General features: G+C 38.8%; 1 protein-coding gene across 1 annotated transcript; it reads left to right on the forward strand.

The window, feature by feature from the left end:
* The first annotated feature begins 14,818 nt into the window (after nt 1-14,818).
* Nucleotides 14,819-15,690, forward strand: ZNF594 (zinc finger protein 594). Its single transcript, XM_006878233.1, is given in 3 exon segments — nt 14,819-14,908; nt 14,910-15,494; nt 15,496-15,690. Coding segments are annotated over 3 exon segments (870 nt in total).
* Nucleotides 15,691-16,169: the final 479 nt, after the last annotated feature.

Consider the following 16,169-nt stretch of genomic DNA (forward strand, 5'->3'; position numbering starts at 1 on the left):
TAGCAACATGCATTGCAATGGGAAATAACTCTGCCCATATTCATAGTGAGTGTCTTCAAAGTTAACTCGGTCAAGTTCCCTGGAGACAAAGGGAGAGGAAGGGAGGTCCCCTACTCTGTGAGGGAAAGAGGAATTTTTCTCAATATAGAGGATAAGGCTCTCTCCTGATGAAGGGGGTGCCCTTTTCCTGACCTTGCTCTTGGGAACCTGTCTCCAGAGCTGCAAAAGCAGTGTGCTGGGGTTGGTACCAACTCCACATCCATGATGGATTCTGTTTCTTACCTCCACAAGATATATTCAGCCTCTTCTAGCAAAAGTCCCAATTTTTCCTTTTGGATCAACTTCTTTTTCTGTTTTCAGACCACGTAATTTGGATGGAACCTTGCCCCCAACTGAGAAACAGAAGATATGCTACAGGTTGGCCATTCTGAGCTTTTCATTCCCCTAGTTGCAGTTGGTTGGTTGGTTGATGATTTGAGTCCAAGGGCAGATGCTCTTTCCCACTGGAAATATCCCACCTGATATAAAATCTCAAGCTGGAACCTGTCACAAATGACACTGAGTTGAGGTGAGGAGAGAGAGGATCTAGATCCTAATGGCATTGCTTAAGCTTCGGTATCTAGCCAGATCTCATGTAGACTTAACCTCTGGACTTTTCAGTTACATGAACCAATATTCTCTTTAATAGTCTGGGTAAGGTTTCCTGAGTTTTATTATTATTGTTGTTTTTACTTATACAGCACCAAACTTGTTGTCAAAACCTGGGCAAGTCATTTGTAATCTCCCCTAAAGTCCACAACCCTGCTCTCGATGATGATACCATTCAAGTTATCCTCCACTGGTCACTACCATCTTGATGTTTCTCTGAAACCTAAAATGGTTTCAGCTCTTCCTCCTAAGTGCCATTCTCACCACCACTGCCTAATCCTGGTCTTGTCGTCTCTCATCTGATTGAACATAAATGCTTCTCTCCTTCTCTAGTCTGTCGTCCATGTGCTGCCAGGGCGAACTTTTCCAAAAAAAAAAAAATCTGGTAAGAACATGTCCCTGCTTAAAATGCTTCCACGGCTCCCCTTTGCCTACAGGATGTCATCCAAACTTATCACACCATGCCAAGGCCTGCCTTGTTTTAGAACCCCATGGGTAACCAAAAAGCCTGTAATTTGAACCCACCAGGTGCTCCATGGGAGAGTTTCCACCACTTCCAACCACCTTAGAGTCAATTCTGATTCAAAGAGACCTATAAGACAGAGCAGATATGCTCCATAGAGTTTCTGAGGCTATAAGTCTTTATGGGAGCAGCCAACCGCATCCTTCTCCCTCATGCAGCTGATGGGTTAAAACTACTGACCCATTGCTTAACCCACTGTGCCACCAGTTCCTTGTTTTGTGCAGATTACTGTGTTGAGAACTCCATGAGTTCTTTCCTGGCTGGATTAGGTACACCTTCCTTAGAATTTCTCTTCCACTTATCACAATGTACAGTTAGCATCATCTTGTGGTTACATATCTCTCCCAGTAGATATTGGAACTCTTCAATAGTAGTATTACATCTTATACCTAGGGTTACTCTATAATATAATTAATTTTCAATATTTAGATTTGCTCAGGACAGTCTGGCTTTTTCTTGTTGTCATGGTATACTTATTAATAGCATCCCTTTTTAATCTCAAAAGTGTCCTGGTTGGATGAAAAATTACATGTTCAACCTACTTATTTGTTATTAGGTCCATATCAGCACAGAGTGTTAAAAAACATATTCCTCAAACAAATGTGTAAGTGAGTGAGTGAGCCTCGCTAGGTGTCATTTTCTTCTGTCAGAGAAATTATCGAATGAGATGATTTCTAAGTTCTTGCTTAAACATTCTATGATTCAAATAAGGTAACTGCTGGAATTATAGCTCAATGTATAATATTATATGGTCATTCCACCCTGAGCAGTCCAATCCCATCTGATTTTGGAAGCTAAGCAGGGTTGGACATGGTTGGGTGTGGACAGGGCCCACTCCATGCTGTCAACAAGAAAAATTTTGCCTTGGATAGAAGAGCAAGCACCAGCTCCTTCTCTCTTTGACCCATGTTCAGATACTCTTCTACTTTCTCTTCCCAGGAGGTGGGTAAGCAGGTAGATGAGCGACTGCCTGGGAACACTGGGTGCTACAGGCATTGTTGTTGTTGTTATTAGGTGCCATTGAGTCAGTACCAACTCATAGCAACAGGCATTAGGGATCCTTAATGCGTGTGGTACTATAAAATACTCACTAGACTGCTAACCTCAAGGTTGGTTCAAATCCACAAGCAGCTCCTGAGAAACCTATGTAGGGTCGCTATGAGTCAGAACTGACCCTGTGGCACTTAACAACAACAACATACTTCATATGGTTTTCAAATTTTAAGTCAAAAATTTATTTTATGGTTCTTAAAATTAAGTCAGTAATCCAAAGAGCTAAAACCAACAATTTTGGTTTATCTTTCCCTTGAAAAGACCCTCCATAAATTCCACATGGAAACATATTCACTCCTGGATCAATGGCTTTACCACCCGTTATACAGCATGAATCTAAGGAACTCTGGTAGCGTAGTGGTTACAAATCGGACTGATAACCTCAAGGTGGGCAGTTCAAAACTACCAGCTGTTCTGTGGGAGAAATATGAGGCTTTCTAATTCCGTAAAGATTTGCAGCCTTGGAAACCCTGTGCAGGGTCACAATAAATCGGAACCGACTCCATAGTACTTAACAACAACATACAGCATGAATTTAGCTATTAATACAAATGGAATACAGACGATCATCTCAGCTACTGAGGAAATTGTGCCTTATGTGCACTACTCTGGCCACAAGCAGAATAAAATATCACTTAGATTAACACATGATTGTCTAATACCAAATCACTACGTGGAAAAAAACCCACAAAAAAACTGCCCTAAGAAATAGTTCATTAATATGCCTGCATCTTGGCTTTTTAACTGTAAAACTCAGTTTTTCATATTTATTCACCTACCTCATTGCCAACATTTAAAGTTTTAGATCAGTTCCACTTGAACAACTGAAATGAACTACAAACAATAGCAGCATTACAAATCAACAACTGCCCTAAACTGCTTAAACTCTCACTTAGAAAATAAACTACGTACTAACAGACTTTGATTTCTCTCCTGTAGATTGGATGCCTCTACAATCTTTTCACAAATTTGGTGTTAATGAAGCATGACTTAGGTTTTAACAAAACTTGTGAGCGGTTAACATTTGATAACAATGAAATTCCCCTGATGTTAAAGAAAATAAATTCATTTGCATAATTTGCACATTTCTACTTCCCATAACTCACTAAACAAAAATAAATTTCCTCATATATCTCTCTACAAAGCTATTTTCAGTTACAAAGAAAAATTAGGGACATTTTTTTAATTGTAAAACTTCATTTCTTACAATTGTTTAAACATACTCAATATTTCATAGATCAGACTACTGTTGTATTACTAGTCTGGTATAGTAGTAATTCCAAGATTATCTACAATTTGAAATTTAAAGAGAAACACACAACCACTTAAAAAAAATTTTTTTTAAAGGTTACTTTCAGTATCTTTGGAGAACATTTTGACAACATACAATAAAAGAAAAAATGTATAAACACCCTGTGACCTAGCAGCTCCATATCTGGCTACATACCCTAGAGTTGTTGTTGTTGTTAGTGCTATCGAGTTGGCTCAGACTTACAGTGACCCTGTATAGGAGCAGCTGGTGGGTTTGAACTGTTGACCTTGTCTTGATCATAGACTGACCTCCCAGATCATCTGTTCTTATAATTTTATTCTATTCTTGACTCTTCCATTTGTCGATTGAATTCAGGGTGATGTTGCCACGTACATCATTTTCTGGTTGTTGTGTGTTCTTGTTGGTTCTCAGGCCACAGAACTCCCTTTAGGATGTTTTTCATAGCAGGGTTGGCTTTGGCAAAATCCCTTAGCTTCTGTTATCCTGGAATGTTTTGATTACACTGTCATATTTGATTGACAGCTTTGCTGGGAAGAGGATTCTTGGTTGGCAGCTTTTTTTCTTTCAGGGTTTTATGTATGTCTCCCCATTGCCTTCTTACCTACGTGGTTTCTGTTGAGAGATCTGAGCTTAATCTGATTTGCTTGCCTTTGTATGTTACACTTCTCTTTTCCCTAGCTGCTTTCAGGATTCTGTCCTTATTTTTTATTTTGGAGAGCTTGATTATTATATGTCTTGGTGATTTTCTTTTAGGGTCTATCCTTCCTGGGGTTCACTGAGCTTCTTTAATGCTTATCCTTTCACTTTTCAGGATGTTAGAGAAATTTTCTTCCAGAAACTCTTCAACTATCTCCTCTGTGGACTTGTATGACTCTTCCTGTTCTGGAATGCCGATAATTCTTAAGTTATTCCTCTTCATGTTGTCCAACATGAATCTTAGATCTCCTTCAGACTTTTTTCATCCTTTTTTGTGCTTGCTCTTCTATCTTAGTAGTGTTGAGAGATTTATCTTCTAGCTAACTAGTTCTGGCTTCCATCTCTTCAGTTCTACTCCTTTGCCCTTTCAGTGTATTATCCATTTCTGACATTCTATTATTAATGGACCTCTTTCTGTAGGTGTTGAATTGTTTCCAATGCTCTATCTTATTTGATTGTTCCTGTAGCACTTTCCTGACTTCTACCTTATTTTTCTCATCTCCAGTGTATAGTGTTTTGGTGATACATTTTATAATCATTTTTCTGAATTCCTTCTCAGGCATTTCCAAAGCCTGCCCTCCTTCCAGTATGGAGTGTAGGTCTAACTCCAGTCATTTGTCTCAGTCACTTTATCTCGTTTCTGGACATGTGCTGATATGGTCATCTGTTTCTGTTTTTTGGACGTATTCAGTAGTTAGTTGTGGCCTTAATACTTTGATGGGTGTGTGTTTTGGTATTTTTTATGCTTCTGATTTACTCCAGGTACATGTGATCAGGAGATGGGCTTCCCTTTTCACTCTTTTACCTGAAAAATTTCAAGATGCCACTGTTAGTTGTTGTGATGTAACTCAGGATTTAATTTTAGCCCTATTTCCTTTTTAGTTTTCTCTGTCCACAGTCCCCATCCAGGCCTTTTTCATAATGTTCAGGGCTGGCTGTGGCCGTTTTGTACTGCCATTTGGTTCTCAGTGGAAACTATCTCTTTAAATTTTTAGCTCTGTGCACATGCGTAGTATGCACCCTCCGGGGGTGGCAGTAGGGTGTCCACTTGCTCAGGCACCCCCTCTAGTCACCAGAATGGAGGTGTGCAGCCAGCAAGAGACCAATGAGCAGATAGAAAAAAAAGTGTCTACACCTTTATCTCCACAGTTCTGTCAGGCGTCCATGGCTGCTCTGATCCTTCTCCTGTTTATTCTCTTCCAAGATGGTGGCTCTGGGAGCAGCTGAGCATCTTGAATTAGAAAGCAATGGATTTCTTACTTCTGCTACAAATTCCCCAAGGTGTTAGCCTTCCAACCTTCTAAATATTCCTTTATATGTGGTTCAGAGTTCTGGGACCATCCCCTGAACCTGCTTGGTCCGGTATTCTGTGTTGTTGCTGACGGAGATCCTCACTGCCCTGCTACCTGATCCACCATCTTGTTTGTTCCCTTTCTTGTGTTTTTATTGTCTCTTCCTGTTCTGGAATTCTGATCACCTGTAAGTTGTTCCTCATCATGGTGTCCCATATGACTCTTAGGCTTTCTTATAATTTTTCATTCTTTTTTCTGATTGTTCTTCTGGTTGTGGTGGTTATGTGCCGTGGAGTCAGAACCAACTCTTAGTGACCCTGTACAGGTTTTCTGAGGCTGTAAATCTTTACAGGAGCAGAAAGCCTCATCTTTTTCCCTTGGAACAGCTGGTAGTTTTGAATTGCTGACCTTGAGATTCACAGCCTGATTTGTAACCACTATGCTACCAGAGAAATTTATCTTCAAGTTCACTAATTCAGGCATCCATTGCTTCACATCTACTCCTTTACCCTTTCACTGTATTGTCCATTTTTAAAATCTTAGTATTAATCTTCTGGATGTCCAGTTGCAGGTTTTATATTGTTTCAAATTTTGCATCTATTTTTCTGTTTGTTCTTGTAGTGTTTTTCTTATAAATTTTTTTCTGTGTTCTTTCTTTCTTTGATCTTTCTGTCAATCTTTATAAGGTACCTAAATATCATTCTTTTGGATTCTTTTTCAGTTAGTTCCATTACCTTTTCTTCCTCAGAAACATTTTCTGGTTCTGCATCTTGGTCATTTGTTTGAGCCATTCTCTTTTTCTTCATGTAAGCTAATATTGTTGGTTGTCTCCAGAGCACTGTAGGGTTGTCATATTTGTATTTGAAGATTATGTGATAATCTGTTATTAGGTTCTCACCAACTGTATCCTGTGGGTGTAATTAGCAAAAGGAAGCATGTACACGGTTCTCATTTGTCTGTAAGCCTCAGTTGAGTGTGGGTTTGGCTGCTGTCTAACATTGATCATGTGGTATAGGAGCTGATATAAGCTCTTTCCCAGTGGGTGGAGCTGCAGAGGGTATGGTTGTAGCTAGCCTGGATGTGTGTGGATGTTGTCTCCTGTCAAGGGAGAAAGAGAAAGCCCTCCCATACACACAAGAAAACAAAATAGAACAAACAAAAAAGGAACCGACAACAAAAACAAAAAAGAATAAAGAGAAGAATAAAAACAGGCAGCATTCAGAAAAAAAATTACATAATAACTATAAAGACAAAAGAGGTACCAAGAAACATAGCTATAGAAGAGAAAATGAGAGACAAAATAAAAGGAAGAAATTTAAAAAAAAAACTTAAGAATCAATAAAAAGAGAAAAGAGAGATATAGACATGGAGCTTTGGAAGAAAAAATTTGAGAGGAAATAAAAGAAAGAAATTTTTTTTAATTTGAGAAAAACCAGGGAGAGGAAAGACAAAAAGAGAGAGTAGAGAATAGTAAATAAAGATCACAAAAGAGGGAGTGGGGAGGAAACGAGAAAATGAGAAACATAAGAAGGAAAAATGAAAGTAGAGATATAAAGGGTAAAATTCAAGGGAATAGAAAGAGAAGAAGAAGGAAAAAGAAAAACAATGAAACAACAAAAGGAAAAAAAGCAAACCCCAAAACAAAAACAGTTGGACCTGGAGAGGAGAAAATGCTGAGGGCTGCTTTAATCCATGGATCTCACAAGGTGAGTATGGGAGGGCTATGACAGCAGCATTCATGACCCTAGGTGGAGTTCCTATTGGCTTCAGTGTTATCTATACACTCAATCTGGAGGTAGTTTGTGGAATTCCATGATGGAGCTAGTATCAGTGTCTTTTAGGATCACAGGGTAGCTGGGGACAGGGTGACAGGTTAAATGCTGGTCTGGTGGCTCTGAGGGTTTTATAGGTCTAGAACCTATCCCACCTTAATCCAGGCACCAAAGCAATGCAGTGGTTTCCACTTCACACTAGTATGGCTCCCAACCACATGGCTCCAAACTCCTATAGAACAGGGTTTGCACTGGGGGTTGATGATAGTCAGAGATGGCCACATCTCTGGTCACCAGGGGAACATGGGGAAAAAGAAGGAATCACAGCTTTCCTGTGCAAATCTGCTCTGCCAGGCTTCCTTCTGTTATCAAAGTTGCTCACAAATTAGTTTGGCCAGCTGTTCACAAGTCAATCTCCCTCTCTCACTGTCCCTGTTCAGGTTCTCATGCCAGCAAGCATCCAATATTCTTATTTAATCTATTTTCTGTAGTTCAGAGTTCCCAAATTTTCATCTGTGTCTGTTCCCTTTGGTCTCTCATCTTTGTTGTAGAAGGTTCATGGAGTGTGTCTGCCTAGTCTGTCATCTTGAAGTCTTAACATTGATTTTTAATGCTCCTGTTGCTTCCTTAACTAATATTATCCTCTATTTTAAAAATATTTCTCATTATTATAAAATGCTACATGTTCCATAGTAAATTTCACTTCGAAGGATTCTTTTTTTCACAGATTCATAAAGCCTTTGAAGACCAGAAGTTAAAATCCTAAAAACTACCTAACATTACCCTAGAAAAATTTGTATTTAAAAAATCTGAATGAAAGGACTCACTTAACCTTGTCAAAATGATCCATATTTATATATTTAGGGTTACAGGTAGGTTGATTTTTTTTTTTCTAGAAATCTATTTGAATTCCTCTTCCTTTGGAAGTTCTGATTTCCTCTTTCTACTTTATGCTTTTTTTTTTGCAACTATATCTCTAGCTTTCTCTTTTCAGTCTTACAGGTGTGTTTTACTTTCCATACTTCTATATCTGGGTTGAGTCTAGGTGATAATTGAATTGACATGTATGTTAGTCTCAGGTTGTGGTCTGCTGTTGGTTCTCTGTCCAAAAAACTATTTTTAGTATTTTTTGTAAGGTTGGTATGGTATTTACAAATTCTTTTAATTTCTGTTTGTCTGAAAATAACCTAATTTCTCTATCACATTAGATGAAATGTTTTGCTGGATATGTAATTTTAAGTTGGCAACTTTTCCCTTTTATATGTACCATTCCTTTGTCTTCTTATCTATATGGTTTCTGCTGACAAATCAGAGCTTAGTTCTTTATAGGTAACTTTGGTTTTTTTGAGCTGTTCTCAGGATTCTTTCCTTCTTATCTATATGGTTTCTGCTGACAAATCAGAGCTTAGTTCTTTATAGGTAACTTTGGTTTTTTTGAGCTGTTCTCAGGATTCTTTCCTTGCCTTTGGTTTTGAAAAGCTTGATTATGTCTTGGTGTTTTTCTTTTGGGGTCTATCCTGTTTGGAATTCATTCAACTTCTTGAATAGCTATCTTCTCATCTTTCATGATGTTAGGGAAGTTTTCTTCCAACAACTTTGGACAATATTCTCTATGGTTGTTTGGTTGTTTGGTTGTTTGGTCACTTTCTGATCTGGAATCCCTAGCACACATAAATTACTCCTCTTGACAGTGTCCCACATAAATCTTGGACTTTCTTTAGATATTTTTGTTCTGTTTTCTGATAGTCTCTCTAGCAGATGATTATTGAGAGACTTTTCTTCATGATAAGAAATTAGACTGTGCACTGATTCAATTCTATTTCTTTGCCCTGTCAGTGTATTATCTATTTCTTAAGTCCCAGTATTAGTCTTTTGGCTTTCTAATTGCTGATTTTGTATGGCTCCCATTTTTTCAATTATTTTGTCAATTTGTTTCCTGATTTTTACCACTGTTGTTAAGTGCTGTCGAGTTGGTTCTGACTCATAGCAACCCTGTATAGGGCTTCTGAGGACCCACTGGCGGATCTGAACTGCCAACCTTGTGGTTTGAAGTCCATTGCAAATCCTACAGCACGGCTCCAGGAGTCCAATTGCTACCACAGTTGTGTCTGTATTTTCCTTGATTTCAACCATAGTTTTCTCCATCTTTCTTTCAGTCAGGTGAAGTTGCCTAGTTAGCATCCCTTTGAATTCTTTATCAGGTAGTTCCAGTACCATTTCTGATGTTATATTTTCTGACTCTGTAATTTGATCACTTGTTTGAGGCACTCTGGCTTGTTTCTTTGGGTACGCTGAAATTGTCTGTTTTCTCTGAGACACTGTTATGTTGTATTTATATTTAGTTGATGATTGCTTATTGGGGGGGGGGGTTGTAGGCATTCACCACCTGTCTCCTAACGGATGTGGTAAAAACCAGAAGTGAATGCAGTTAGTTTTCTGTTCATTGTTTGTATAGCACAAACAATGGGTTCAAGATGAGTAAGCATGCCTCCAGAAGCAGGAGCACTAATTCAGGAGGCAGATCCCAAGCAGAAGGGGGTGCCACCAACTGCTGGGTTGACAATGCCCCCATCTACAAAGTGGGCACGGAACAAGGAAGAACTGTAGCCCCTCTCCACTAACCTCCAGCAGTATCCTGTGCCTGCAGGCCACAATATCAACAGCTGCTTGCATAAAAGTTTAAGATGACTTCGTCGTTCCACAACAGCACACAGCCCCCTGTTTTTCTTCTCTCTCACTCTTCCTGTCCAGTTTCCTCTCCAACTGGCATTCAATTCACATCTCTGTCTTATCCTCTGATGCTCAGGGTTCCAGAATCACCATCTAGATCTGCTTTACTAGGTTCCCATGTCTTTTGCAGAGCTTCTGCTCAGTGCATCTTCTTAGTCTGCCATCTTGCCTGGGAGTCTGAAAAGGTCCATATTTATTTCTTCTTATTATTATGTTGCTAAATAAATTACAGAGTTAAAAGTTGGATTTACCTATCTCAATTGAACAAAAATATTAAACATCCCTGAACTGTTGAACCAACTGAAGGACTCAAATTGAAATTCCACTCCCCAGTACCAGAAGCAGACAACTGTGCTGGAAGTAGACATACAAACCTCAAGATTACAGAATAAGATCCACAAAGTTTCCACAAAATTTGAACTTTTTGAACTTTGTTTCTTAATTATCGGCATTTCCTTCCCCTACATGTCCTGGTATGGTGCTGCAGGATTAGCACTGGTCTACAAAGTCTGTTTGAACCACAAGGTCAGCAGTTCAAATTAACTAGCTGCTTCTTGGAAACCCTATACAGGGTCACTATGAGTTGGAATCGACTTGACAGCAATTAACAACAACAACAATAATGCCATCTTATATATGAATCACTGAAGGATCCAATTTCATTATTGCAATAAATGGTATGCTGCTTTGCCTTGCATACTATTTCTGGACAGTCTTCATACATTATTAAGGTTATCTCTGGATTTCCCTTTTTCATATTCAAAATTTCCATTGGAGTTTAACATGAAAATGCATTTGTCAGGTTAGCTCAGTTGTAAATTCTTCAAAGGTAGAACAAAATATTAAATAAAACTGTTAGAAAGCTACATGGCATCATTCTAACTGTGATAGTTAAGGTTTTGTGTCAACTTGGATGGGCCAGGATTCTCAGAGGTTTAGCAGTTAAAATGTAATCACCACCTTTATGATGATATCTAGTATGATGCACATATAGATATAATGTATATGAGCTCTGGTAGCATAGTGGTTACGAATAGGGCTGCTAATCTCATGGTCAGCAGTCCAAAACTACCAGGGTTTCACGAGAGAAAGAGGAGGCTTTCTGCTCTCATAAAGATTTACAGCCTCGGAAATCCTATATAAATTTGCTATGAGTTAGAAGTGACTCCACAGCACATAACCACCACCATATGGTGTTGATGTTAAGTGCCAGTGAGTTGATTCCAAGCCACAGTGACCCTGTATAGGGTTTCTGAAGAGCAGCTGGTGGGCTTAAACTGCTGACCTTGCAGTTCAAATGGCTTTGCAGTCTGGCTCATTAATCCACAGCACCATACTAGAACTCCACTACATATATATGGTGGAGGTGGTGGTGGTTATGTGCCGTGGAGTTGGTTCTGACTCATAATGATCCCTGAAGGGTTTCCGAGGCTGTAAATCTTTACGGGAGCAGAACAGCTGGTAGTTTCAAACTCCTGATCTTAAGGTTTGCAGCCCAATTCGTAACCACTACGCTACCAGAGTTCCATATATATATATATGTTTTTGTTGTTGTTGTTAGGTGCCATCGAGTAGGTACCAACTCATAGAGACCTTATGCACAGCAGAACAAAACACTGCCCAATCCTGGGCCAACCTCACTACTGTTGCCATGCTTGAGCCCATCGATGCTGCCACTTGGCCAATCCATCTTGTTGGGGGTCTTCCTCTTTTTCTCTGACCCTCCACCTTACCAAACATGATATCCTTTTCCAGTGACTGGTCCCTCCTGACAATATATCCGAAGTATGAGAGACGAAGTTTGGCCATCTTGGCCTCCAAAGAGCACTCTGGAGGCCTATTGGTTCTATTGGTTCTTTTGGTAGCCCATGGCACTTTCAATATTCTCCTCCAACACCATAACTCAAAAGCATCAATTCTTCTACAGTCTTCCTTATTCACTGTCCAGCTTTCACATGTATATGAGGTTATTGAAAATACCATGGCTTGGTCAGGTGCACCTTAGTCCTCAAGCTGACATCTTTGCTCTTCAACACTTTAAAAAGGTCTTGTGCAGCAGATTTGCCTAATACAATACGTCGTTTGATTTCCTGACTGCTGCTTCTGTGAGTGTTGATAGTTGATCCAAGAAGAATGAAGTCCAAGAAGAATGAAGTCCTTGACAACTTCAATCTTTTCTCCATTGATAAGAATGTTGTTTATTGGTCCAGTGGTGAGGATTTTTGTTTTCTTTACATTGAGATGTAATCCATACCAAAGGCTGTGCTCTTTGATCTTCATCAGTAAATAATTTAAATCCTCTTTGCTTTCAACAAACAAGATCATCTGCATATTGCAGGTTGTTAATGAGTCTTCCTCTAATCCTGATGCCACAAATTTCTTCATATAATCCAGTTTCTTGGATTTTTGCTCAGCATACAGATTGAATAAGTATGGTAAAAGAATACAAACCTGGCACACACCTTTCCTGATTTTAAAAATTCAGTGTTCCCTTGTTTTGTTCAAACAACCTCATGTTCGAACTTCTATGTACAGGATCCTCATGAGCATAATCAAGTGTTCCAGAATACTCATTCTTTATAAAGTTGTCCATAGCTTGTCATGATGCACATAGTCAAAAGCCTTTGCATAGTCAGTAAAGCACAAGTAAACATCTTATTGGTATTCTCTGCTTTCAGCCAAGATCCATCTGACGTTAGCAATAATATGCCTCTTTCCATGTCCTTGTGTAAATCTGGCTCTCTTGCAGCTACCTGTTAAGGTACTATTGTAGCATTTAAAAATTATCTTTAGCAAAATTTTACTTGCATGTGACATTAATGATATCCAATGATTTCCACATTCCATTGGGCCACTTGTATTTGGAATGAATCTCTTCCAATCAGTTGACCAGGTAACTGTTTTTGAAATTTCTTGGCATAGAGAGTGAGTTCCTCCAGTGATATAACAGTTTGTTGAAATATTTCGATTTGTAATCCATCAATTCCTAGAGTCTTGTTCTGTGCCAATGCTTTCAGTGCACTTTGGAATTCTTCCTTCAAAACCACTGGCTCTTGATTATATGCCAACTCTTGAAATGGCTGAACATCAACCATTTCCTTTTGGTACAGTGACTCTGTGTATTCCTTCTTTTGATGCTTTCTGCCTCATTCCATATTTTGCCTAGAGAATCCTTCAATGTTTCAAGTCAACGCTTGAATTTTTTCCTCATTTCCTTCAACTTGAGAAATGCTAAGCATGTTCTTCCCTTTCGGTTTTCTAATTCCAGGTCTTTGCACATTTCATTATAATATTTGACTTTGTCTTCTTGAGCTGCTCTTTGAAATTTTCTGTTTAACTTTTTTACCTCCTTATTTTTTCCATTTTCCTTTAGCATGTCTATGCTGGAGAGCAAGCTAAGAGTGTCTTCTGCCATCCATTTTGGGATTTTCTTTCTTAATGACTTTTTGCTTTTTTCCTATATGATGTTCTTGATGTCATCCCACAACTCTTCTGGTTTTTGGTTAGTAGTGTCTAATGCATCAAATCTGTTCTTGAGATGATCTTTAAAATTCATGTGGAATATGTTCAAGATTATATTTTGATTTTCATGGACTTGTTGCAATTTTTTTCAGCTTTAACCTGATCTTGCATATTAGTAATTGGTGGTCTGTTCCACAGTCTTCCCTGGCCTTGTTTTGTCTGATAATATGAAGCTTTTCCACTGTCTCTTTCCAGAGATACAGTCAATTTGATTTCTGTGTGTTCTATGTGGTGAAGTCCATGTGTATATGATCATCTTTTATGTAGTTTAAAAAATGGTATTTGCAATGAAGAAGTCATTGGTCTTGCAAAATTCTATCATGCGATCTCCAGCATCGTTTCTATTACCAAGGCCATATTTTCCAACTACTGATCCTTCCTCTTTGTTTCAAACCTTTGTATTACAATCACCAGAAATTACAAATACATCTTGATTACAGGTTTGATCAATTTCAGACTGAAGAGTTTGGTAAAATTCTTCAATTTCATCATCACTGCCTTCAGTGGTTGGTGCATAAATTTGAATAACAGTGGTATTAACTAGTCTTCCCTGTGGGCATATGGTTATTATCCTATCAGAGACAGCATTGTATTTCATGACTGATCTTGATATGCTCTTTTTGATGATGAATGTGATGCCATTCCTCTTCAATTTGTCATTTCTAGCATAGTAAAACATGTGACTGCCAGATTCACTAATGCCTAGGATATCAGTTTATGCATTCCTTTTCATTCTTTATGATTTCCAGTTTTATACATTCTATGTTCCGATTATTAATGGATGTTTACAGCTGTTTTTCTTCATTTTGAGTTGTACCCATCAGCAAATGAAGGTCCCAAGGGCTTTACTCCATCTGCGGTCATCACAGCCAACTCTACTTCGAGGAGGCAGCTCTTCCCCCAGTCATATTTTGAATGCCTTCCAACCTGAGGGCCTCATCTTCCAGCACTATATCTGACAATATTCTGGTGCTCCTCATCATGTTTCAGTATTCTGGTGCTGACAGCATTCCACTGCTATTCATAAAGTTTTCAGTGACTAAATATTCTGAGGCGATCTGCTCCCGTAAAGATTTACAGCCTCGGAAACCGACTCAACGGCACTTAACAACAACAAATATTCTGAAGCAGTCCATTGTCCCTTCTTCCTAGTCTGTCTTCATATAGAAGCTCAGCTGGATGTCCCGAATATGGGAAGTCCTTCAGAGGATGTGCAGCTTTTCTAAAACATCAGAGACTACATATTCAAAAGAGACTTGAATGTGAAAACATCTGTACTCTGGACTTGAACTTTATTGAACAGCAGATAATGCATAAGGAAGATAGACCTTATGAATGTACAGAGTGTGGAAAAATGTTCCCGGGAAGCTCAGATCTAATTCGTCATTGGATAATTCATTATTGGAGAGAAACCCTATGAATGTAGAGAATGTGGGAAAGCCTTTAGGCAAAGGGCACACCTTGTTACACATCAGAAAATTCATACTGGAGAGAAGCCCTATCATTGTAATGAGTGTTGGAAAGCCTTCAGGCAGCATTCCCTCCTTCTTCAACATTAGAGAATCCATAGAGGTGAGAAACCCTATGAATGTAAGGAATGTGGAAAAACCTTCATCTGGCACGCAGCTTTCATTAAGCATCAAAGACTGCATACTGGAGAGAAACTTGAAAAAAATGAGAAAATCTTCAGGAAGATTGATTTGCATAGGGAAGAGCACAAAGAGAATATTTATCAGTGTAATCAGTGTGGCAGAACTTTCCGAAGCAGCTCAGATCTCATCAGACACCAGGTCATTCATTCAGGAGAGAAGCTATATGAATGTAAAGAATGTGGAAAAACTTTCAGTCAGAACTCTGACCTTATGAGACATCATAGAATTCATAGTGGAGAAAAACCTTATGTGTGCAATAAATGTGGAAAATCATTTAGGGGCAGCTCAGACATTATTAAACACCATTATGTTCATACTGGGGAGAAACCCTATGAATGAATGCTCTGAATGTGGGAAGGCTTTCAGTCAGAACTCACACCTCACTAGTCATCAGAGAATTCACACTGGAAAGAAACCCTTTGAATGTAGCAACTGTGGAAAGGCCTTCAGTGGGCACACATCTTTTCTTGAACATCAAAAACTTCACACTGGAAATGAATTGGGGGAACCTGAGAGAATCGTCAAATAGGACTTATTCTATGGATAACAGAACCTAATGATTAGGAAAAGCCCTATAAAAACCAGATATTTTTGCACTATGTAGAATTTTTTGTTTGAAGTTAAGAAAACATTAGAAAAGTGTTAATGGGTGGAAGGGAGCATGTGGTGGCTCCATATAATACGTACTGGACTGAGACCCACAAGGTCTGTGGTTTGAGCCACCAGCCTCTCCACAGGAGAAAGATAAAAGCTTTATGCTCCTCTGAGAATTTAAAGCCTCAGAAACCCTAAATAGGTCTCTATGAGTCAGAACTGACTTGATGGCATTTAACAACAACAATGGGTGGAAAACATACAAGTGCAATTAGTTGGAAGACCTCATGAACATAAAAGCCTTTTTTTTAGCCTCAAAGTTGCTACTGGAGTTTTGGCCCCAAAGGTATTACTATTTGAGAATGTTTTAGAGTCTTTTACTGTTCTTAAGTCACTAGAAATCACTTGACAACC

The sequence above is a fragment of the Chrysochloris asiatica genome, unplaced genomic scaffold (genome assembly GCF_000296735.1).
Source record: "Chrysochloris asiatica unplaced genomic scaffold, ChrAsi1.0 scaffold00054, whole genome shotgun sequence".
NCBI classification, from domain to species: domain Eukaryota; kingdom Metazoa; phylum Chordata; class Mammalia; order Afrosoricida; family Chrysochloridae; genus Chrysochloris; species Chrysochloris asiatica.